Source organism: Phytophthora infestans, genomic scaffold (genome assembly GCF_000142945.1).
Source record: "Phytophthora infestans T30-4 supercont1.10 genomic scaffold, whole genome shotgun sequence".
NCBI classification, from domain to species: Eukaryota; Oomycota; class Peronosporomycetes; order Peronosporales; family Peronosporaceae; genus Phytophthora; species Phytophthora infestans.
In genome coordinates this window covers 321272-342659 of record NW_003303749.1, presented here as the reverse complement: position 1 = coordinate 342659, position 21388 = coordinate 321272, and the positions used below count along the sequence as shown (strand labels likewise).

Here is a 21388-nt window from a genome sequence, read left to right as displayed (position 1 = left end):
TTGAAGTTACCGGTACATGTACCGGTATTGGCATTGTTGTAATGCAGACGGAGGTGAAGCCTTCCGATGCTAAACGATGCAAATCGTCAGCGGGCCCAAATTTTACTCCCAATTTGTGGCGATCCTGGAATTGCGAAATGTGTTGAAGTTACCGGTACATGTACCGGTATTGGCATTGTTGTAATGCAGACCCTTCCGATGGCATTGATTTCCCATCGATAATCTGGTTGTCCTTCAAAATCATTTAATACCCCTGGCCACTACCATGCAGCAGATGACTTTCACTAACAGTCTGCTGATGTTGCTGTTGGGTCATGTGGAATTTCATTGATTCAGCGCGTGATGTTCTGCCACTCGTTCAATGTGAGCATGTGGAGCGAGTCGCTGCGTAAGTGATCGTAGTGCAGGCGTTTGGACACCACACCGAGCTGCACGGGTGCGCGCATCGTCTGTCGACGACGTCGGCGAACAACCTGCCGACGGCCGTCCGTTCCCAACTCCACGACCTCTTCAACATCGCTGTCGCCGCCGTCATCGCTGTTTAGTTCGAAGTTGTGGTAGTCGAGCGGGTCGCATTTCTCGAGATCACGTCGCTTCTTCGCTTCGAGTTCCTTTAAGATCTCGAGGCCCTCGTGTCGCTCCCTGGTATGCTGTGCTCGACGATCTGCCGATGAGGGCTGCACTTACACGCCGCTGTGTAAGGCGACAATAATATTAACTTAATATGCAGCAAACGTACCCGATACGAAGAGGAGTTCAGTACTAGCTGCGAGCAAAATGCGCAAACTGGAGCCTCGTCGTACAAATGCGTCATCCGCGCGTGAGTCATCCCCTCCGCAGCTTGCTGCGCGGCCTCCTCACTGGTTGTTGCTCCGCTTGCTGCTGCCCAGGACGCTCGTAGATCGACAATGCTTTTGTAGGATACTTTTGTCATGAGGTTCTTCTTCGGGAACACGTATAAGCAGAGGGAACACGGTTCACTTGTGAGAGGAGCCATAGTACTAGTTAATAAAGGTGTCTGCTCTTCCGCAAGCACGCGACGCAATTGACGCAGCTTAGCGCGTGCCTTGATCTTGTCCACTGTACGCTGGGACTTTTCAAACTCCTGTGAGTACGCGTGCGACTTTGCCAATACACGACGCAGCTTCTTGATGGCACAGCGCGAGAGCGATCCAAATTGCTCCGTGAGACGTTCCTCGCTCATTTCCTCGAGGGATAACGTTGGTGCTAGTTGAGAAGGCGCTTCGTCTTCGTCCTGCAAAGGGCTTTCTTTACCTTCATCGTCTTCCTCAATTGCTGGTCCAGTATCTTCCGTGATACGAGGCAAACTTGCACGTATCCCCACCGTTGAGTTGTGGTGGTGGGCAAGTGGTTTCATCGCTTCATCTACTGATTCTATCACGACATGTTGACCAAAATTACACGTCGGTGAGCGCGATGGTGGAGTTTTAATTATCGCAACACTATTCTTCTTCATCACAGAGTCTCTGTGTGTTGTGAACACGCTAGCAGCGCTGATGGGTCTCTTACTCGAGGTATTTTTCTTCTTCACCAAGGAGACCGTACCAGGCGACATCGAAGCCTTCGCGCCGCTATTATTGAGTGAGTCACCACTTGACGCTTTCGATAGATCGGATGTGCTCTTGTAGACCATCGCAGACTTTGGTCGGAGTCCAACGGAAGACGATGAAGTCGATAGCTCGGGTGTTCTTTCCGAGTCATTATTGTTGAATCTCGGCAAAGACCTTTTGTGAACAAATTTTAATTCTCTCTTCTTGCTCATGACCACAACCTGCTGCTGTGGGACCATGGCCTGGTTTCGAAGCGTCTGTGCTATTTCTTTCTCGTGCTGTTCAGTTACTCGCCTGATCAAAGCTTCGAGCAATGTCGTACTGCCACTGCTACGTTTCCCTCCGGTCGCTGGGCTCCGTGGACCGAAACCCAAATTCTCCACCATTCGCTTCCACAGCATTTTTGTTGGAATATCTCGCTCTGATCGTGCGCATTCGTCCACAAGACATTGCGCCGTGGCAGCGAGTTTGCAGGCCACCAGCCACTCCTGCACGAGCAGCAAGGCGAAGCTGTCTGCGCTGTTATTGTCGCCCTCTGCGTCCTTACGATGCTTCGGTGCAGACAGCGCTGCCACCGCCATTATGCATGCGCCACAATGAGACCGTCAGCAACTGTCGTTTTCAGAATTCCTTTGCGACCTTTTGAGATGAGAGATTTAGGCTCAGATCTGAGTATTTCTGCAAGCGAGAAAAATGGTGCGTGGTGTGATGATCACCAAGATGCGCGCTGGTCTGCGTACTATTAGACCCCATTGACACAGTATACAAGGGAAAGACTATGCGCAGCACTTACGCGTTGTGCATCTGGTGCAGAAATTCCGGTTCTGCGGAGGCCTGGAGCCGCCTGACTGGCTGCTGGCCGAGCTGTTGTTGCTGTCGGGCGAGCACAGCAAAGTGGTGCGTCATTGGTTTTGATTAGCGTACAGTAATAATAGTAAATTGATGCGCTGATTAATGTGCTATGCTGCTGTTGGCGCTAATCCTCAGACGAAGAACGATCTGGCTGCGATGTGTGCAGCAATTGGGGTCGATATCGAAGTGCAGGTCCGTTGAGATGTTGCTTGCTATGAGTCGGAAAGTGGATCAAAGAGCTTAGCAGTGCTGCCTTCGTATCTACAGGAGCTGGATCAGACACAAAAGCTGTTTGAGGACGCTGCAGATGCCAAGGTCAATGAGTTTTGAACCCTTACTCCGGCGGGGATTGGGATCCTGACGCTTCGAGTATCCTTGCAGGCTGCAGTTGCTGTGCTACAATTCATCTTGATACACGCTGCCAAGTACGATGTCAACCGCATAGATCTGGTGGAGGAGTTGCAACAGCTAGGCATGCAACAAGAGACTGCGGAGACCATTGCGCAGAGCTACGAGGATCTTCGCGTCCACATCCAAGACCAGCAACGTGCCCGACGCTTTCAGGTTTGAATATTCCTATCCATATTTACTACTGTATGCTGATATCAGACTCTCTTGTGTGTTGTTATACTCCCACAGTTTCCTGGCGTCGAGAAGATTGAGTGGAAGGTGGAGAAGGACCCGTCCAAAGTGATTTTGAACTTGAAGCTGGACCAGCCGGTGGTGGAATGCAACGTGGCGACAACTGCTGCACCCGAAAGCTGTGAGCTCCGCTTAGACATGAGCAAGAACAAATTTCTGGCGCTGTACGAGGAGCTCAGCCAAGCGCAGTCGCTGCTACACGGCGTGTAGCTACATGTACATGTAGTTCCGACCCTTGGAGTGCATCATCAGTTCAAAAAATACGGATGTCGCATGCACCTTTGTGTCCGGATACTGTCTCATTACACACTTGTCTTCTCACTTGATGCTTTTAAAAATCCAGGTCAAAAGGAGACACGTTTTGTCGGACAGCTCCTCTTCTCTGCGACTGTCTTCATACCCAGAAATTCCATACAAAAAGCTCCTCGGACCAGACCATGGGAGGTGGGTCCTGGGTCGTGCAGGAGGGCTTCCTGCTCTGCAAGCGCGATGATCCTGCATCCCCACGCAGTGGAGGCACGAAGCCTCCCAATTGGAAGCCAACCATCAGCAGCAAGACCCTCAAAGAGCTCTACGTAGTGCTCACAATGAACCGCAAGCTTGAGTTCTTCGACGGCAGCGACATCGAGACACGCAGCAAGGTAGACTCTGCCTATCTGCAAGGCTTCGGTGGCTGGGACGGAGACGGTCTACTTAAAGTAGACTCGTACGGACTGGAGCTTAAAGTAGAGCGCAACGCCAAGTCGCGGATGCATCTGGCAGCTTTTAACCGCGTGGACCTGGAGAAATGGTGTCGAGGGTTTATGGCTGTACTGGACCCTCAAAGTGCAGCGGGGGAGGAGGTTCGACGCGAGCGACATCGTGTCAAGAAGGAGGAGAAGAGACTGCAACAAGAACGAGAGGAACAGATCCGCAAGTGGAAGGAGAAGAAGGCGCGGATGATCAAAGAAGAGCAGGATCGACTGCTAGCCCGAGAGGAAGAGATCAACAATATGACGCCATTGGAACGGATCGACGACATTGGCTCGCTAGACGACGACACAGCCAGAATGCTGGAGAAGAGGAAGCAGAGACTGCAACGTCGACATGCGCCGACTATGGGGAGAGTTAATAAGGCAGCGTACAGACGAAGACTGGAGGAAGCCGCGGGAGGTAAAACGGAGAATGTGCAACCCTTGCATACCAAAGTGGTGGAGCAGAAGACGAAAGTTCGCGTGGAACTGCCTCCGCCAGGACAATGTAAGTGCCTTTGTACTGAGATTTGGAGCGATTGCGGTCTAATGTGGTTTTCACTTGGTGCACAGTTTTCGAGGTCGGTGGTGTTGTTCACAATGACGCTACTTTGCGTCTAAGGTCTTCAGGGAGCGATATCTCGGACAGTTCTTCGATGTCTTCGCGTCTTTCTTCAGTTTCGTCCGTGACGGGGTCTAGACATGATCATGTACCTCCTCCCCCGCCGCCGCCTCGCTGGTCCAGTACTTCTCGAATTTCCATGTCTTCAAGAGCATCGATGGGCATTCCACCTCCCCCGCCGCCTCCTCCGCTCTTTGACCACGACAATTTTAATGATGGCAAGTCTCGATTCTCAAGGTCCAGCAGCAGTTTACGCAGTGCGTCGTTTGATTCGTTCGCGTTCGATCGAGATGAGGACCCCATGGCAGCCCGCTCGTCTTTTTCTCAAAGCAGTCGCCGAATTTCGAGTGCAGACAAGGGCAAACAGCATATTCAAGACAATATGGCTGCCATTTTGGGCGGAGGGAGGCCAAAATCTGCGTCTCGAGCATCTCGTACCAGCCGCCGCGACTCGTTTGGGTCCACAATGAGTTCCGTAACCACAGTTTCGCATGCTGTGCCAGATAGGAAGGCAAAGAAGAGTGCGAATCGATCGAATGGAAGCAGCAGTCCCCCTGCTCCAGAACCTTCGATGGCAAACGCCTTCGCTGCGAGTCTAGCTGCAATCCGACGTAATCGAGCTGACACTGTTGAGGAGATGAGCGTCGCCAGCAGTGCCTTAAGTCCGGTAGCAGCCAACGGGAAGGTGCGCAATCGGAAACGCGATTCCCAGCTGAGTGCTGAAGGAAAGGAGATTTTGAAGAAGGCGATGGCGCAGGATGTTTCATCCAAACCCACGACCAAGTCGAACTCCGGTCGCAGAGGGCTATTTGATGACAGTAGCAGCGACGAGGACGAGGGTTCTGATACGGGGCTGTTTGGTGTGGGTGGACGGAAAAGCAAGGCTGTTAACGGCAATTCTCGTGCTTCGGCCAGTATGCGTTCAAGCGATTTGAGTGTGAATGCACGTCCGACACCGATGAAGAAGAAGGTCCCTGCGCCGTCTGTGAGCAGTGAGGAAGTGTCAAGTGACTCCGCCTCTGACAATGGTACGTCGTGCTTCGTTAATTGAGTTCTATATTGCTGTTCTCACTCTTGATATTTGTGACCAGACACCTCGTTCTTCGCGCAGCCACGCAAAATGGTGTCTACAAGTCCGAAGAATGTCCATACTAACAATATTGGAGCTGGTGGAGCAGGGCCTAGTGTTGTTGTGTTATTTACATCATCTGCGTTGCGTACCGAAGGCAGAAAGTCAGTTGGCGTGTTTACGTTTACGCTTCAGTTCGGGAACTTGGAGCACACGTTTTCATTCACATACGCGGAGTTTGAGGAGATCCACACGCGCTTGATGTCGGCTTTCCCTGGAATTACCTTGCCGAAGTTCCCGTCTAAGCATCGCTTACGCAGCAACACAAAACCGGAGAACATGGAGAAGCGTGGGCAGGAATTCCGTCTGTACTTGCAGCAGTTAGTGGCTTTACCGGGAGTGCTATCAAGTGAGCGGTTCCAGTTTGAATACCACATTGACGGTGCTTTTGCGCGTGCACTGGCGAACGGACAGAAGCCGAACGAGAGTGCTTCGAACGGTGCACAATCCGATGGAAGGCCTCCAAGAAGCCCAGTTGCACCCCATCCCAGGAAGGAAGAGACTGTTTCATCTGCTTCATCTCGAAGCGATAGCCCGCCACCTCGAGCTGCCAAAGTAAAAGCATCAAAGGGATTGTTTGGCTTGGATTCCGACCTAGAGTCCGATTCGGACACGTCAGTTGATACTCCAAAGCCATTGACACGACAGCGAGGCGAATCAGCAGCTTCATCAACGCAGCGAAGGAAGCCAAGGACGTCCGACTTTTCCAGCAGTGTTATCAGTTCGGTTGCTGAAGATACGCAGCGTGGCAAGAAGAGTCGATCCCGTTCACGACTGAGCTCTCGGGCGAGTTCCAGGGCGAGCTTTGCACCTCCTCCACCTCCTTCAGCACCTCCGAAACCAGCAGTAACGGGCTTGCCGCCTGGACGTCCGAACCCGTTCGGTGGTGGTCGTGGCGATCTGTTGGCAGCGATTCGACAGGGAACTCAGCTTAAGAAGAGTGACGATTTCAATGACTCGGCAGGTGGCAACTCTGATGGTGCATCGACCGCCGCGAAACCTCCGCCGCCACCCGTGACACAACCAGGCTCCATCAATGAAGCCATCACGAATGCCATGGCGATGCGGCGCATCCACGTCGAGTACGAGGAGACCAAGTCGAACGCCGACTCGGATTCAGATGACGATTGGGATTAACTTGCTCTCGGATTTAGTGGCGAGGTGATGGAGGCTCAGCAACCTGCCTAAGCGAGCTCCATTGGAAGAGCACGACGATGAAAGGTATGGAAGCGAGACCGTAATAACGTTATAGTATGTACGACGCCGGGTAGCGGCAAAAGGGACGGTGGCTTATGGATGCCACCCAGCATTTCTGATTAGAATTGTCAATGAACACGTAAATCGTTGGATACGCTTGGCCTTTGTGTTGTAAACGTATCTCAGTGCTGGTCCTTCCGAGGGACGACGATGCTGCCCTCGAACTTACCCGGAGACGTCGTCTAGAGCACAGCAATACAGTGCCGAAAAAAGTAAGCATCCTACAGCGCCATACACATCTAATAGAAAGCCAAGCGTACCTCCTCCATGCTACTGAAAACAATGCCAATCACGGAGAACGCAGCAGCCACTCCAAGCCCCCACAAGAAACTCTGCACATTCATCACGAACAAGTGAGTCCTCGTCACCTCTACAATAAATAAACCCGCCATTATGGAAAGTGACCGACCTCCTTAATGACGCCACCGAACGTCTGCGGTGCCTGCTGCTCGGATTGTACGAAGGGGTTCGCTGGCGGGGGTGGCGCAGGGGTCTCTGTAAGTGCGTTCTTTGGCTTAGGTGCATCAGGAACGACGCGGCGAGCCTCGCTCTTCTTGATGCGAATGGGCTTGGCACGCTTAATCGTAGAAAAGCTTCGCGTAACGGCTGGAGTACGCGCTGAGCTGCTGGCGCAGGAATAAGACTGAAATTGGCCAGTCTAACCTCCTGGAAAAAGTCGTACGTAACCTGTTATAAAAACATGTATTAATAACTTAAAAGTTATTAATACATAGAGTAGCTGGCTACTGACAGTACCGTACTGAATTAATTTAAAATCCTAGAGGCGACGACAATACGGAATGAGTGCCCTATTAATACAGTGTGCATGGCGTGAAGAAAACTATGGCGGCCATAGTATACAGGTACAACAGTTTGGGATGGATTCCAACCATGGAAGTCTCGTTGATGCGGGCTTCCCGCCACCTCTGGATCGACAACGATGGTAAGCGATCCTACGCTCGCGACGTCACCGCGGTGATCGAGCGTTGGTAGCACGTCTGCTGTCTCGGCAGAGCGGGCGGTTTTCTCCTCGCGTCGTCGCCGACGACGACTCGTTGGGCAGAAGTTGCTGGTGACGGTCACTGTGACCCTGGTCACCGTGAAACAAGTTCCAATTTACTACTTTGATATCTGTAGTTGTTAATAATACTACATGATCAAGTAACAAGACGCAGTCATGGTTACGTGTATTGCACCCTTCCAGTACACGGGTCGATAAACTCAGTAAATAAATAATTTACTCTCTTCTCCAGTAGCTCCACCTATTGTACGTGTGTGGTGTCTTCATCTTCGATTAAATCGCCCTTCCTCTCGTCTCTCCCTCTTCTTGACTGTCGTGTTCCCCTTATTGCTCTCTTCTTCGACTTCGTTGGTTTCTCTCTTTACACCGAGAAGCTGGTGTCGAAGGACCCCGCCGGACTAGGTCGCTGGCTTGCCGGCACTTCGTAGCCCGACAGGCTCACATAACCGGTGTCGTAGCTGCTTGGGTTCTTGCCAATAAAAGAGCTGAACGCTTTACTCTTGTACAGCGTCGGGTGCGCGTGGATCACAAGCAGCATCTCCTGCAAGCGTTCTGCTCGCGTGGTAAGCAGCTTGTCAGGAGACACGAACATCTGGAAGACTGACACGATGCCATGTGGAGGCAGCTCTGGCAGCTCTGACAGCTCTGACAGCCCCTCGTGCAGCAACTTGAAGTCCTTGAATCGGCGACGCACCACATATGCGTTGCTGTCGCTGGGTCCACCCACGTCCACCTTGAACATCCAGGTACCGTGGTTATTCTTGGAATATCCAGAGATGGTAACTGTGCGGACCAAGTCAGCCTCCTCGCCCGCTAAGTACGGGCGAGCACGCCGACCAAGGGGAGCCGGAGCCAACATGCGCTCAAGACGCAGTGCTGACTCCGAGTGGCTCTTGCGTCGACGAGCACGACGGAAACTACCAGTGGCCACCAGAGTTCCTGTGCTGGAGCTGCTTGGGATAGTGGGGCGACTCTGAACGTAGACGATCGCGGTGGCAGTCGGTGTCGTGGGAGTGGCGGCCGAGGCCGTTGGAGAGCTGGGTGACGAGGGTGACGCCGGCTTCAGGCTTAGGCGATATACCATAGGCGGAACAGCCGTGGCGTTCCGGTACGTGATGGAGGTTCCCCGCGGGGAATACTCCGGGATCATCATCCTGGTGGCAATATGGTGGCGACGCAGGCGTGTGTGTGGGTGTGAGGTGGGTGGGTGGGGGTCGAAGAACGATACAGCGACCAGATCCACCAGAAATGCAACAGCGACTTGCCCTCTTCCAGGCGTATCGGAAAGTGAGGGCAGTGGCACACGCCGGCGTTGGTGCCCGGAGCGACAGGGCGAGCAGGCTACGAAAATCAATCCCCAGAAACAAGACAACGGTGATGAGTCCGAACACTTTATTTTTGTGAACTTTTGCCTAACGGGCGCTGACTTGAATTAAAGTATACTTTTGAAAAGATACGTTTTGGACGGTGCAGTGATGGTCTCGCAGCTGGTTGTGATAGTCAAGCTGGTCTTGTATGCAGCAGTTGGTGCTGTTCCTGGCGCCGTCTTGGTGCGCTAGCCTATTATTAATGATACAGTACATGTAGCGGCTAGGCGGCGTCTGCGATGGCGGCGTGCTGTAAATTTATTGGCCGGGAAAGCCTTGTTAGGATGGCTAGTCTTTGTGGTGCTAAGCCGAGCAGAGACTGGAGCACGGCTACAAGTGAATTTTCACCACTCCTGGCTCGACCAATGCCGGCAGCGCGTGGTGGCAGCGCTGACATCATATCACCCGGACTCTTTTCCCCAGTGAAGCAATCGCAGACGTCTGTGCTAAGGCAAAGTCGCTGCGTTGTGGATGGCGACAGCTTGTCCGGCGTTGCCAGTGAGCTAAACGAGACTCGTCAATGGTAGAATACTGACACGTCGGCCGCGGTAGCAGAGATAAGAGCGAATTGATGGTACCATGAGGACTGAAGAGCATGGACACGCATGGAGCCCTTCAACCAAGTCGAGACATCATGTGGTGAACAAGCTCTCTCGTTTTGCGGGGCCATTGCAACCCGCGAGCGATCAACCGCCAGGAGCCACGAGCTTATTGGATACCGATGGCCGTAGTCAGCAAAAGTATTACTTTTAATACATGAAGCTCCCTGGGTTGAGTGTGCACCGAATGTGACAGGCGAATAACTATTCGGAAGCTGCGATACCTGCGAAAATTTACTGGCACGGAGAGGTGCGTGTGTGTCTCGGTCCGACCAGCGAGGAGCAAGGAGCGTTTTCAGCGGAGCCAGCCATCAAATTTGCAGCATTGGTGCAGCTCCAGGTTGGAGTCCAGCGGCATCATTTTTGGTGAAAAATCACCGAGCCGGTTGGAGCTGTCACACTGCGGCTCGCAGCGTCATTTTTGGATGTTCCTGCAGGCACCCACTGCACGCTGGCACTTCTGAAGAGCAGGCGAGTATCCTGGCGCTGCTCCAATTGTCAGCATCGATGGTTGTGAGTTCGAGATGGGTTAAACAGTTACTTACCGGTATGTTAGCAAAAAGTATCTTTGCGATTCTGAGCGTCGTTGACCGCATGATGTCGCTGACTGTATTACAGTTTTGGGTGCTGCAGTGTGCAGTGTGCACTGCACTGTGCGCTCGCTCGCAAGCGTGGCGTGGACTCCACGGTGGAGTGGCTTCGCGTGCGTCAGTGCTTGAGCGCGGGCGCGCAACGTTCGGCGACCTGTGACTGCCAGTCACAAGCCACGTCGAGCTGCGGGATCATCGCGTGTTTGATTTGTTGCTCCGTTGCCAGTTCGTGGACATTTCTGTCGGTGGCACGTAGGCAATTACCGGTCTCTGATCGTCCAAGGTTCGGTTCTGTTGTGTCATCGAGTCCAAAGCCCAATTTCGGACTGCTTCCCCGTGTTTGTCACGCTCAACGAGAGCTGTTGCTTGGCACAGCAGTGCATTTGCTTACGGGCGGGCTGCCATGCTCTTCCTTCTACTGTGTATTACTAAAAGCAGGAAGCACGTGGGCTTTGGATTGTACTACTGTACATGTAATTAAGCTGTGGGAAGAATGCATCTCAATTGATGAACAGGCTCTGTTAGTCGACGTCGAGCGTGTCAACCTATACCTTAATAGTCTTGAGGAGTGCCATTTCGATCCAGCCCTTGATGATTCCTTTCAATAGACTTGATGCATGAAACACAGCAACGCGCTTCGACGCCAGCACAGAACTGCGCGGTGCTCGAGAGAGAGAGAGAGAGAGAGAGAGAGAGAGAGAGAGAAAATGATCTGTAAATACATCGAGACAGCGCCGACTTCATTTCTTGTCTCCGAATCTAAAGGTACGATACACCTTTAAGTATCTTGCAAGATTGCCGAGAGAACTTAGCATCGAAGCTGATTATTTCAGATAACAGCTCGACGCATGTCCGATCACCACTGTTTCGTGATCAAACCAGTATGTGAGGAATCACTTCTTGTTCTGTTGGTCTCTTATCGCGCAGAAGCTTTTAGTTTATTTTACTACAGTAACAGCAGGAGGCGTGACAAGAAGTTGCGTTTTCGAGCTGTAAGTCACGTAATTTTCATGAAGGATCATGATGTTGTTTCGGCTTATCTTCGTACCTTGGTGTTTGCCATATATTATTTAAATTTTGTGCGAAAACGAAGGTAGCGCTTCAAAAGACGAGGAAGTCTTTCTTGTGCTGAACTGGTACTGGAATCGGTAGGTTCAGCCATTCAACAGTGATACATTCTGGCTGTAGTGCGAATAAATTGACAACCATCGAAGCTGTATATCAAGACGTACATGTACACTTGTCAACACTTGAAGTGATGGCCCATAACATCGTGGTGAGCCGGGCTCGAGCTGAAGTGGTCTGACTAATCATCTCTGTTTCAACCAATACCCTAAATTGTTTCGGAGTATTGATTTTCAACCAATCATAGAATTGCCTCTCACGTTTCGTTGAGGGATGCAAGTTACAGTGCTTCATTGCCCGTTCGGCCCTGCGTCGGCTATGCCGCCGTCATCTCTCCGATGGGACGAGTCCCAGATGCCCTCACAGCACGGCCGCTTGATCATTGTCACCGGTGCTAACGCTGGCTTGGGGTTCTCCACCTCTTTTGGCTTTGCTCGTGCCGGCGGTCATGTGATTTTAGCCTGCCGCAACGAAACTCGTGGTGCTGAAGCGGAAAGGAAGATTAACGACCAGTGCCAAGGTGATGAAGATTCAGTGGGTAAAGCAGAGTACATGCAACTGGACATCGGGTCGATGCAGAGCGTGCGCGAATTCGCTTCGGCCTTCAAGACGCGCTTCTCAGGGCGTCGACTCGACATTCTGGTGCTGAACGCTGGCGTTAAGGCCGTAGAGTACGGCGAAACAGTGGACGGCTTTGAACAGCAGTTCGGCGTGAACCACTTGGGACATTTCGCTCTTGTATTAATAGCGTTGCTGCTTCCTGTGATGAAAATGGACGCGTCAGGAACTGCTGACGTCCAGCCAGCGCGAGTCGTGTCGATCAGTAGCATCTCCCATCACGGAAGCTCATTGGACATGAAGCAACTGAGTGTGAAGCCCAAGAACTACGACGCGATGAGCGCATACCGAGCCTCCAAACTAGCGAATTTGTTGTTTGCCTATGAGCTGCATCGGCGACTTGAAAAATGTGGCCTTTCGCCTACGCAAGTTCTGTCAGTGGCTTGTCACCCCGGTGTCACCGAGAGCAACTTGCTGCCGAACCTCGCAAGCACTTACAACTCCGTAATCATTAAGGCAATCATCGGTTTTGTTCACTGGCTGCCATGGGCGCAGAGCAACGCTCAAGGCGCGTTAAATATCTTGTGTTGCGCCACGGATCCAAACGTTGTCGGTGGTGAGTTTATCGGACCTCATGGGTTGAGTGAGTTCTACGGTTGGCCACGGACGGTGGCATCGAGTAAGCAAAGCATTTCATTAGACAAAGCTCGTCAGCTTTGGGAGGAGAGCGAGAGACTCACGGGAATCAAGTTTTCTGTTAAAGACTAAACCAAATTCGAAGGATAATGAGATCACCAAGCGAGAAGTAAAAACACAAGAATTGCATGTACCATTGTCATCGTGAAAAACAGCACATTAACCCAGAAGCTTGGAAGTTGCCAGTTGCCGATTAATCAGTCCAGCAGTTCACCGTCGAAAATCGGTTTGATCGCCGAAGTGAAGTACGGCGTTGGGCCCATGCGATGGCGAACAGCGGCTAGTGCTCCTTCGTAGATGCTGCCGTCTGCACGGCCCACTGACGAGTTTAGAACCGTATTTGTGAGCATGAAAGCGTCAACGAGAGCCACGGCGTCATCGCGCACACGAGCACAGCTTTCCATCAGTCGTGCACGGACGAGGTTGCTTTGGAATGGAGACATGAACTTCTCTTTAAGCAAAAACGCAGCACCACGATCAAGCTCCTGGCAAATGTACACCTGACACAGAGCTTCCAGTGCAGGTAGGAGTGTCTCGTTATCACCTGACGCCTCTATCTCGATCTCTTCGATGTGTTGAAGAAAAGCTGAGGCGACATTGTAGAACACGTGGACACGTGCGATCTCCACAAGGTCCACTTGACACGAATTCATGCGTTCCGCCTCTGTTTTCCCATTAGCAGCAGCCAACTTTGCTGCAACCTGCAACACTTGGCGACCGGTATACACATCCAGAGCATCTCGAAGCAACGTCGCATTGTTCAGGTCAGCAGACCCCTCTGCACCCCATTGTCGGCGTGAGTTACTAGCGTCTTCTCTCTCCAAATACAGCACTGACCCAGAGAGCTTTTCACCACAGCGCAACTTCTCCACTGAGCGCAAGAGATAGTTTGCTGTCTGTTGCGCCATGACCGTGTTATCACCCTCAAACGTCACCATAACAGAGAAGTCGGCTAGAAGCTCAGCTAATCCCGTGTACTTGCTGTATCCATTGCCACCGCAACTCTGTCGACAAGCATCGATTCCTTCCTGCACATCCCACGTACAAAAAGCCTTGAATCCCGACATTGTGCCGTGTATATCGGCTAAAAGCGCCTCCGAGATGTCGCTTCCTTGCGTGTCAAATTGTTGCAGTAGACGAGTGATGTGTCTGGTTTGCAATCGATACGCGTATGCGCGCGCTAGCACCGGCATCAGACGATATTGATGCGTCTGGTAGTCAAGTAAACGCGTTTCAGTGTGAGGATCTTCGGACTTCACTTGCAAACCTTGACGTCGCACGGCAGCATAGCGTACAGCAATTGTCACAGCCTTCTCCAAAATGCCAACACTCAAGGTCACGATCTTGCCACGGTTCACAAGCAAAGCAGCATACGCCAACTGCGCCTTATGTTGCGTCTGTGTAAAGACGCCCTCTCGCGAGACTTGAGCGTATCGACGCAACATGTTTGCTCTTGGAATACGGACATGGTCGAACTGAATCCAGCCATTGTCCACTCCTTGCAGGCCCATTTTGGACCCCATGTCACCAATTCTCACACCAGGCAAAGGTCGATGTGTCTCTACGTCACGTAGCGGCACAATGAAGCTCTGCACTCCGTGGTCAGCGCCGGTATTTGGTAGCACAAGTCTCGCAAAGCACACTGTATGCGTGGCTGTCTGTCCCGCTCCACCGATCCACCACTTCGTTGCCGTGTCTGTGGGCGTGTGGATCACAAACTCGTCCGTCTTCATGTCGAATGTCGCGGTGGTCTCGAATCCCCTCGTGAAACTACCGTGACCAAGCTCCGTCATGCCATAGCAGCCGAAGAGCTCCAACATCATAGTGGGCATCATCCACTCGTCCTGTTGCTCCTGGTCTCCCTGGCCCATGATGGCGCCCAAAAAGAGTCCAAAATGGACACCGTTCCGTGTCCACAGCGGTAGGTCGAAGATGCCCACGATGTCCGCCAGCGTCTCACGCTTCTCTACATCACCTCCGTGCTCCATGAAGAGCGAGTACAGGCGTCTCAAGCGCTGCACAGTATCCTCTCGACACTCCGCCAGCGACCGGTCGAAGGTGCCCACGCCATTGTAGAACTCAGGATAGCTCATCAGTAGCTGCATGGCCTCCACACGCAGCTCAGTCTGCCTTGTCCCACCGTAGATGAAGTTGGCCATGGCGCGAGGCGAGAAGCTAGAGCTGGCGCGCTCCGCAGCAAGCTCTGCGACAGTTTGATCTCGCGTGGAAATGGCGCATGATGTGGACTGTAGCTGCCGCGACAGCACAGCTATACGACGAGCGGGGCCACAAGATGTGCCCGACATGGTTGGCAAATCCTGGAGTGGTTTGACGTCGACGCGAAGTCGTGAACATCTTCGCTTTTTTGCGCTTAAGACGTACCTGCTGAAGACGATTGCACGATTTTTGACAGGTAAATATGATTATACGATAGGAGAGGACTGTGATACAAGAAATTAGTCCATTTTGGATACATTTAATTTTTATTTTGAGAGTTTGATTTAGTCTGGCGAGGTTCTCGCGATTTACATTGAAGTTTCACCTTTTAGTTCATGTGACTCACATTGTGAGGCTCACAGTGAGCACCTCGGCCCACCTAATCGCACCAAGCTTCCCTCGAAATGACCGGCGGAGAAGACCCGCTCGGCGTATTCGGCTCCTCAATCAACTGCAAGTTGCGCATATTGACGATAATGTTGATCTTCTTACAGACGGGTATACTCTCGCTGTGCTCGGCCTTGTCCGACAAAACTGGGGTTGATTTGGATAACATGAGCCGTCCCGCCTTTCGATCGATGGTCTTTCTTATCCTTTTCTTCTTGGAGTATTTCTTGGACGGTGTGTTGCCCAGCAACTCTGCTTCATCTTCGCTGCTCAAACGGGCAGAATGGCCGACACTGGAGCGAAACTGAGACTGTCGCACGGGCTTGGCGGACATCGGACGCCGCGGCAAACTGTCTGAGACTAGAACTGGCCTCGACAGCCGGGCAGACATCAAAGGACGCGACTCTAAGCGGACTATCAACAGTGAATGCGGTGAATGGTTTATACTAGCCACTACAAGCCCCTTGCCTTCTCTTACCTGTGCGTACAGGAACTGCATCACTGGTTCCGACGGGATCAAGCCCCTTGCTCTCTAAAAAACCACAGCACTAAGTAATAAACTATCTGCAGAACCATCATAATGCTGCCAGAAATCACCACTTACTCCTCGACGAGTTTAGCGTTTTCCCGTTGCAATGCAGACTGCGACTTCTTGTGGCTACAGACTCGCGTCGAATGAGCTTCAGCTGCGCAAAGTCTTCAACCGTCTTCTTGCCAAGTATTCTCTGCTGAGCATGGAGCAGATGCAGAACCTCCTTCTCCTCGCGCTGTTGTTCGCGCTTCTCGGCCAGCAGCTCCGTGTGCAACTTGAAGCTGGCTAGAGGTCACACGTACCATTAGCATCACCCAGAGCAGCTCCATTCTCGCGCAGATGACACTCACCTGGTGTGACGGCACTCTTCTTCCGTCTACTTGCAGCCCTCTCCCTTCCCTTGGCACTTCGTCGTGGTCGCGAGCGCTCGGTCCGCTCCATGATTAGCTGCTGACCACTTCAACTTTGAGAGAGCATACCGCGTTTTCTCACCAAAATACGAATATGAAATATATGTGTGCACACAACACACACTTGAGTTTGTAAGGAATACGAAGCCCTAGTGTTTCCGTCGTCCCGCCCTTGCTCCCAGCGGCATTTCCAAAGAACTGCTCGAAGGCCAAGGAGCGTTGCTGTAGCGTCTAAGCGCGCATGAATCCGTCGTATCCGGGCTCGTCGGGGGACCGCCACGGGCCGCCGTCGCTCAATTCGGCGTCCAGTGCTGGTCTGGGCGGAAAAGGTGGGGCGTCCTCTGGTCAGCAGCAGCAACAGACGCATAGTTACCATCCGCAGCCGTCGCTGGCCCAGCTCAGCCACTTGCATCCGCTACACGGCGGCTCCCAGCAGCAGCAGCACTCCATCATGCATCCGAACGGACCTGTACTGCCTCCCCCGCCCCTTCCAGGATCGTTGGGCGGTGGTGGGCCCAATACGTCGCGCTCACCGCATCCGCTTTCGGGTTCAATCCTGCACCCACCGCGCGGCAACCTGGGCTCGTCCAGTGGAAGCGGCCCACCCTCTGTACTCGGTAAACCCGCGGGCTCTCAAGGCCCGCCACCATCTAGCGCTGGAGGGATGATGGGTCACTCTGTCCGCATGCAGACGCCAAATATGAGCCAGAGTATGGGCAACGTTCAGCAGTCCATGGCTTCGTCCTCGGGCGGACTCAAGCCGCCTACACAGAGCTACAACGTGCGTCCTCAGTCGCCTCCTCGTCGTCCGCAGGAAACTCAGCAGCAACAACAGCAACAGCAGCCACAGCAGCAACAGCAAGTGGTCCAACAGCACTACGGTCTGGACGGACGCATCATACCGAATGACCAAGTAGAGGGGGACTACTACCAGCAACAACAAATGTCTGGCCCGCCTCCGCGCCATCGTGAACTACGTGTGGAAGATGCGTTGCTGTATCTGGACCAAGTGAAGCAGCAGTTCGGAGACCAGCCGGATATCTACAACCAGTTCCTGGACGTCATGAAGGACTTTAAGGCTCAAGCGATCGACACTCCCGGGGTCATTCTGCGTGTCTCTACTCTCTTCCGTGGATATCCAAACCTGATCTTGGGCTTTAACACGTTCTTACCGCCAGGATATCGGATCCGCCCTGACACGTCCATCGAGGTGATTCCCTCGCAGATGGCGGGTCGTGGAGGCGTCCAGCAGTCGATGTACTCAAGCGTGGCAGCTCAGCAAGCCTCGAACGCCAATATGGGTCATCGTCCGCCTCCAGTGACGATCCCACCGCCCCCTTACTCGCCACCAGAGCTTCTCAAGGCTACGACGTCATCACGGCAACAATTGGCTCCTGCAGGTCAGATGAAGACTGGTGGGAAGCCCAAGAAACAGCAGCAACAGACTCCTGTGCCTAGTGGCGGCAACGCTGCGGCTCGGAGCTCGACAAACCCCGTCGAGTTCGACCACGCGATCCACTACGTGACGACTATCAAGCAGCGCTTTGCCGATGAGCCAGAGACGTACAAGGAGTTCCTGGCTATTCTACACACGTACCAGAAGGAACAACGCTCGATCCGCCAAGTTTTGGACCAAGTTTCGCACCTGTTCCGTGACCACCCGGACTTGTTGCGTGAGTTCACCTTCTTCTTGCCTGATGCAGTGCAGGAACAAGCCAAGGAGCGTCTGAACCGTGCTGCTGAGAAGGCACAGCAACGTAAGGACCAAATGGCACTGAAGGCGCGTAAGTATGGCTCATCTCAGGGCTATCAGGCTGATCGACGCGATGATCGTGGTGGGGACTCACCGTCCAGCGCTGCGATGAAGGGTGGACGTATGATGGGCGATGATGAAGATGCGTACATGAAATACGGCAAGAGAGGAGGTGGCAGAGGCTACAAGGATGATGATCACCGCCTCAGTGGAAAAGCTCTGGAACGTCGCGAGAAGGAGCGCGAGCGCGAACGCAACCGCGCACAATTCAATCACAAGCGCAACAAGCGACGTCCGTACGACGGCAAGGAACGTCGTGCGTACCTGGCGATCTCGGACGTGCTTCTGGACAAGGAAGAGTGGAGCATTTTTGAGAAGATTAAGAAGATTCTGCCGTCTCGTGACAACTGGCGCGAGTTCCTCAAGTGCCTGGAGCTTTACAGTCAAGAAGTTTTGGACCGCAACGAGATGCTGTCGCTTATCAGGAACCTATTCGGTCGCCACACTGACTTGGTGGAGGAATTCGACCATCTGTTGTGCTCACATGGTGTCCAGAAGACCCCGAAGGAGATCTGGCCGTTCATCCCACTAGCTGAGACGGATTTGTCGCAGTGTCGCCGTGCCACTCCATCGTACCGTGGACTTCCAGCTAGCTACCCGATCCCGCCATGCTCTCACCGCTCTGCACTTGAAAAGGAAGTGTGCAATGACTCGTGGGTGTCTGTGCCTACTGGCAGTGAAGATTTCTCCTTCAAGAGTATGCGTAAAAACCAGTACGAGGAGGCGTTGTTCAAGTGCGAAGACGAACGCTTTGAGATCGACATGGTGATCGAAGCTAATGCCTCAACTATTAGCATCCTTGAGCCGCTGGCGCAGGAGATTGAAGTACTCAAGAAGTCCAGCGGTGACGACGATAAACTGTGGAACTATGTGGTGGATAAGGGAACATTCCGTGTCACCCACTTGAATGCCATCACGCGCATCTATGGCGAAGCAGGCTCGCAGATCCTTGAACTGCTGCGGAAGTATCCGGCTGGAGCGATTCCTATTATTCTTAAGCGCCTTAAGCAAAAAGATGAAGAGTGGCGTCGTGCTCGTGAAGATCTGAACCGCCAGTGGAAGGAGGTAAACGAGAAGAATTATCACAAGTCACTGGACCACTCGAGCTTCTACTTTAAGCAGAAGGATAAGAAGCAGACGGGCATGAAGATGATGATGCAAGAGGCCAAGAAGAAACTGGAGGCGGACGAGAAGCGCGCTGAAGAAGCCAAGACGGATTCGAATGCATCGCCGTCTACTGTTTCAGCGACATCCGCTGTTGTTGGTGCCAAGGCTCCCCCTCAGGCGTCAGATATTGCTGATGCGCTGAAGAAAGAACAATCTCTGGATGCAGCGAAGCCTCCCATTACCGCTGATAGCAAGATAGCGGCTACGTCGTCGCACCCGATGAAGTGGAAGCCTCACTTTGCCTACAAGTTTGCATCGGTCCAGATCCACAAGGAAGCGTTCGGCTTGTTGTCGTACGCAGCTGAGAAGAATTTGGGTGGAGCTGATAAGGAGAAGATCTCGAAGGTCTGGCAGTCTTTCTTCTTCCCGTTCTTCCATCTGGAGGAGGAGTGGCTGGTGCGTAAGCCACAACACACCACTGTGACGCCTGAAAAGGCAAAGACTCTTCGTGTGGGCACGGAAGTGAGCACGGAGTTTGGCGAGGGTACGGTGCAGCAGTTCAACCGAGAGAAGGGCTATTTCACAATCAACCTGGCTGTCATCGGGTGCCAAGCGTACTTGCAACCGAGTGCGCTCACTGTCCAAGAGGCAGCAGATTTTCCGCCCGGACTTCCTGCACTGGACAGCAAGCAGGATGCAGCCAAAGTGCTAGAAGACTACAAGTCGCTTTTCTATGGCAACCAGCACGCGTACGCCTTTCTGCGTCTGTACCAGATTCTGCACAACCGCCTCGAGCGCGCATTTGACTTGTGTGAGAAGGCGAAGCGCAACCGCAACCGCCGCACTATCAACCCAGCAGCCCGCGCTTTGGCCCACGCGCACCACTCTTTATCTGCATCGCCCAAGGAGAAAACTGGTGACTACCAGGCTTTCGTGTCTAAGCTGTACTCGCTGATCGATGGCTCTGTTGACAACTCCAAGTACGAGGATTCGTGCCGCAGTCTGATGGGATCAACGTCGTACTTTTTGTTCACTATGGATAAGCTGGTGACTCAGGTGCTCAAGCAGATGCAGCACTTGGCGAACGATGACACGTGCCAAGAGCTTACCAAGGCGTTTGCTGAAGTACAAGGCGAGTCAAAGCCCCTAGTGGACCCGGCAGTTGCTGAAGCCAAGTCTACTGCGTATCTCAACAAGACGAAGGCCATTTTCGAAGGCGAAGGAGCGTTCCGTATCGAGTTCAAGCCTGGCGTTCTGCGAAAGACCCCCCTGGAGGCGCGTGGCGGTTCTACTCCGTCAGGAGCGTCCGAGCCCTTCAAAATTTGGGCGCCTTCTCCTCGTGTTAAGGCTCCGGAAGCCAGCAAGTGGCTTGTTGAGCCCGAGTTGGCAATTGAGTATCTGGGATCTATGGATGAAGATGGCGATGATGATGATGACGACGACGAGTCTCCGAGTGCTACGCCAGTAGACACGCCATCGGCTACACCTGTGTATGGCTCTCCTGTGCACGACACGCCTGGACGCGATTCGCAGGACGACGATGATGATTTGATGGAAGAGACCAAGGAAAATGAGAATATCAAGGAGGAGTCGACGCCCGCGTCGTCTGGTAGTGTTGAGCAAAGCGATAGTGGCTCATCCGATGACGCACATTCGGCCAATGCGATGAAGGCTCTGGAGTTCGCGACGCTGCTGAAGAAGCGCGGCCGTGACTCGTCCGAGGAAGGAAATGCGGTGCTGAAAGCGTCCTCGTCTCTATCCACTGCGGCAGGGGACGGAGCAGCTGCTGCGAAGAAGGTTAAAACAACGGAGGCATTTACTGATACATCCAAGCCTACCACCGCTTCACAGAAAGATGAACTCATGACGGGAGGAGATCAAACAGCTCCTGCTCCTGTTCAGGCCAAGGTGCAAGAAATAAAGCAAGCAGTAAGACTGGAAACGCCACAGGATCAAGACCAGAAGGGAAGAGAGACTTCGCGGAGTGCTGACAAGCAACAGACATCGTCGCTCGGCCAGGTACATTCTGAGCGATCGATTGGTAGTGCGTCCGCTACGCCTACTACTGTTTCTACTGGTACTCTAACATTATCAGGTCCTTCGATAACAGTAACAGAGAGCGACTACACGAGGAAGGAGTGATAAGATCAAGTGAAGAGCGC

General features: G+C 52.9%; 9 protein-coding genes across 9 annotated transcripts; 4 read left to right on the top strand and 5 right to left on the bottom strand.

Annotated features, from left to right (window-relative positions):
- Nucleotides 1–332: 332 nt before the first annotated feature.
- PITG_06761 (uncharacterized protein) lies at nt 333–2152 on the bottom strand (the record flags this gene model as incomplete). Its single annotated transcript, XM_002904706.1, has 5 exons — nt 333–611; nt 740–1255; nt 1346–1380; nt 1567–2104; nt 2147–2152. 5 exons carry the CDS (start codon nt 2150–2152, stop codon nt 333–335), a joined length of 1374 nt encoding a protein of 457 aa, XP_002904752.1.
- Nucleotides 2153–2579: 427 nt separating this feature from the next.
- PITG_06760 (uncharacterized protein) lies at nt 2580–3275 on the top strand (the record flags this gene model as incomplete). Its single annotated transcript, XM_002904705.1, has 5 exons — nt 2580–2615; nt 2691–2738; nt 2805–2987; nt 3063–3143; nt 3213–3275. The coding sequence occupies 5 exons, from the start codon at nt 2580–2582 to the stop codon at nt 3273–3275; spliced, it is 411 nt and encodes a 136-aa protein (XP_002904751.1).
- A 227-nt stretch (nt 3276–3502) lies between these two features.
- On the top strand, nt 3503–6898 carry PITG_06759 (uncharacterized protein; the record flags this gene model as incomplete). The annotated part of the gene is made up of 4 exons (XM_002904704.1): nt 3503–3575; nt 3633–4304; nt 4370–5446; nt 5510–6898. The coding sequence occupies 4 exons, from the start codon at nt 3503–3505 to the stop codon at nt 6682–6684; spliced, it is 2997 nt and encodes a 998-aa protein (XP_002904750.1).
- Nucleotides 6899–7043: 145 nt separating this feature from the next.
- On the bottom strand, nt 7044–7697 carry PITG_06758 (uncharacterized protein; the record flags this gene model as incomplete). The annotated part of the gene is made up of 4 exons (XM_002904703.1): nt 7044–7136; nt 7214–7410; nt 7561–7582; nt 7695–7697. The coding sequence occupies 4 exons, from the start codon at nt 7695–7697 to the stop codon at nt 7044–7046; spliced, it is 315 nt and encodes a 104-aa protein (XP_002904749.1).
- Nucleotides 7698–8186: 489 nt separating this feature from the next.
- On the bottom strand, nt 8187–9102 carry PITG_06757 (uncharacterized protein; the record flags this gene model as incomplete). Its single annotated transcript, XM_002904702.1, has 1 exon — nt 8187–9102. The coding sequence occupies one exon, from the start codon at nt 8976–8978 to the stop codon at nt 8187–8189; it is 792 nt and encodes a 263-aa protein (XP_002904748.1).
- A 2722-nt stretch (nt 9103–11824) lies between these two features.
- PITG_06756 (retinol dehydrogenase, putative) lies at nt 11825–12832 on the top strand (the record flags this gene model as incomplete). The annotated part of the gene is made up of 2 exons (XM_002904701.1): nt 11825–11987; nt 12054–12832. The coding sequence occupies 2 exons, from the start codon at nt 11825–11827 to the stop codon at nt 12830–12832; spliced, it is 942 nt and encodes a 313-aa protein (XP_002904747.1).
- Nucleotides 12581–15071, bottom strand: PITG_06755 (acyl-CoA dehydrogenase/oxidase; the record flags this gene model as incomplete). Its single annotated transcript, XM_002904700.1, has 1 exon — nt 12581–15071. The coding sequence occupies one exon, from the start codon at nt 15064–15066 to the stop codon at nt 12958–12960; it is 2109 nt and encodes a 702-aa protein (XP_002904746.1).
- A 285-nt stretch (nt 15072–15356) lies between these two features.
- PITG_06754 (uncharacterized protein) lies at nt 15357–16201 on the bottom strand (the record flags this gene model as incomplete). The annotated part of the gene is made up of 4 exons (XM_002904699.1): nt 15357–15769; nt 15843–15896; nt 15969–16170; nt 16199–16201. 4 exons carry the CDS (start codon nt 16199–16201, stop codon nt 15357–15359), a joined length of 672 nt encoding a protein of 223 aa, XP_002904745.1.
- A 346-nt stretch (nt 16202–16547) lies between these two features.
- PITG_06753 (paired amphipathic helix protein Sin3, putative) lies at nt 16548–21381 on the top strand (the record flags this gene model as incomplete). The annotated part of the gene is made up of 2 exons (XM_002904698.1): nt 16548–21245; nt 21343–21381. The coding sequence occupies 2 exons, from the start codon at nt 16548–16550 to the stop codon at nt 21379–21381; spliced, it is 4737 nt and encodes a 1578-aa protein (XP_002904744.1).
- Nucleotides 21382–21388: the final 7 nt, after the last annotated feature.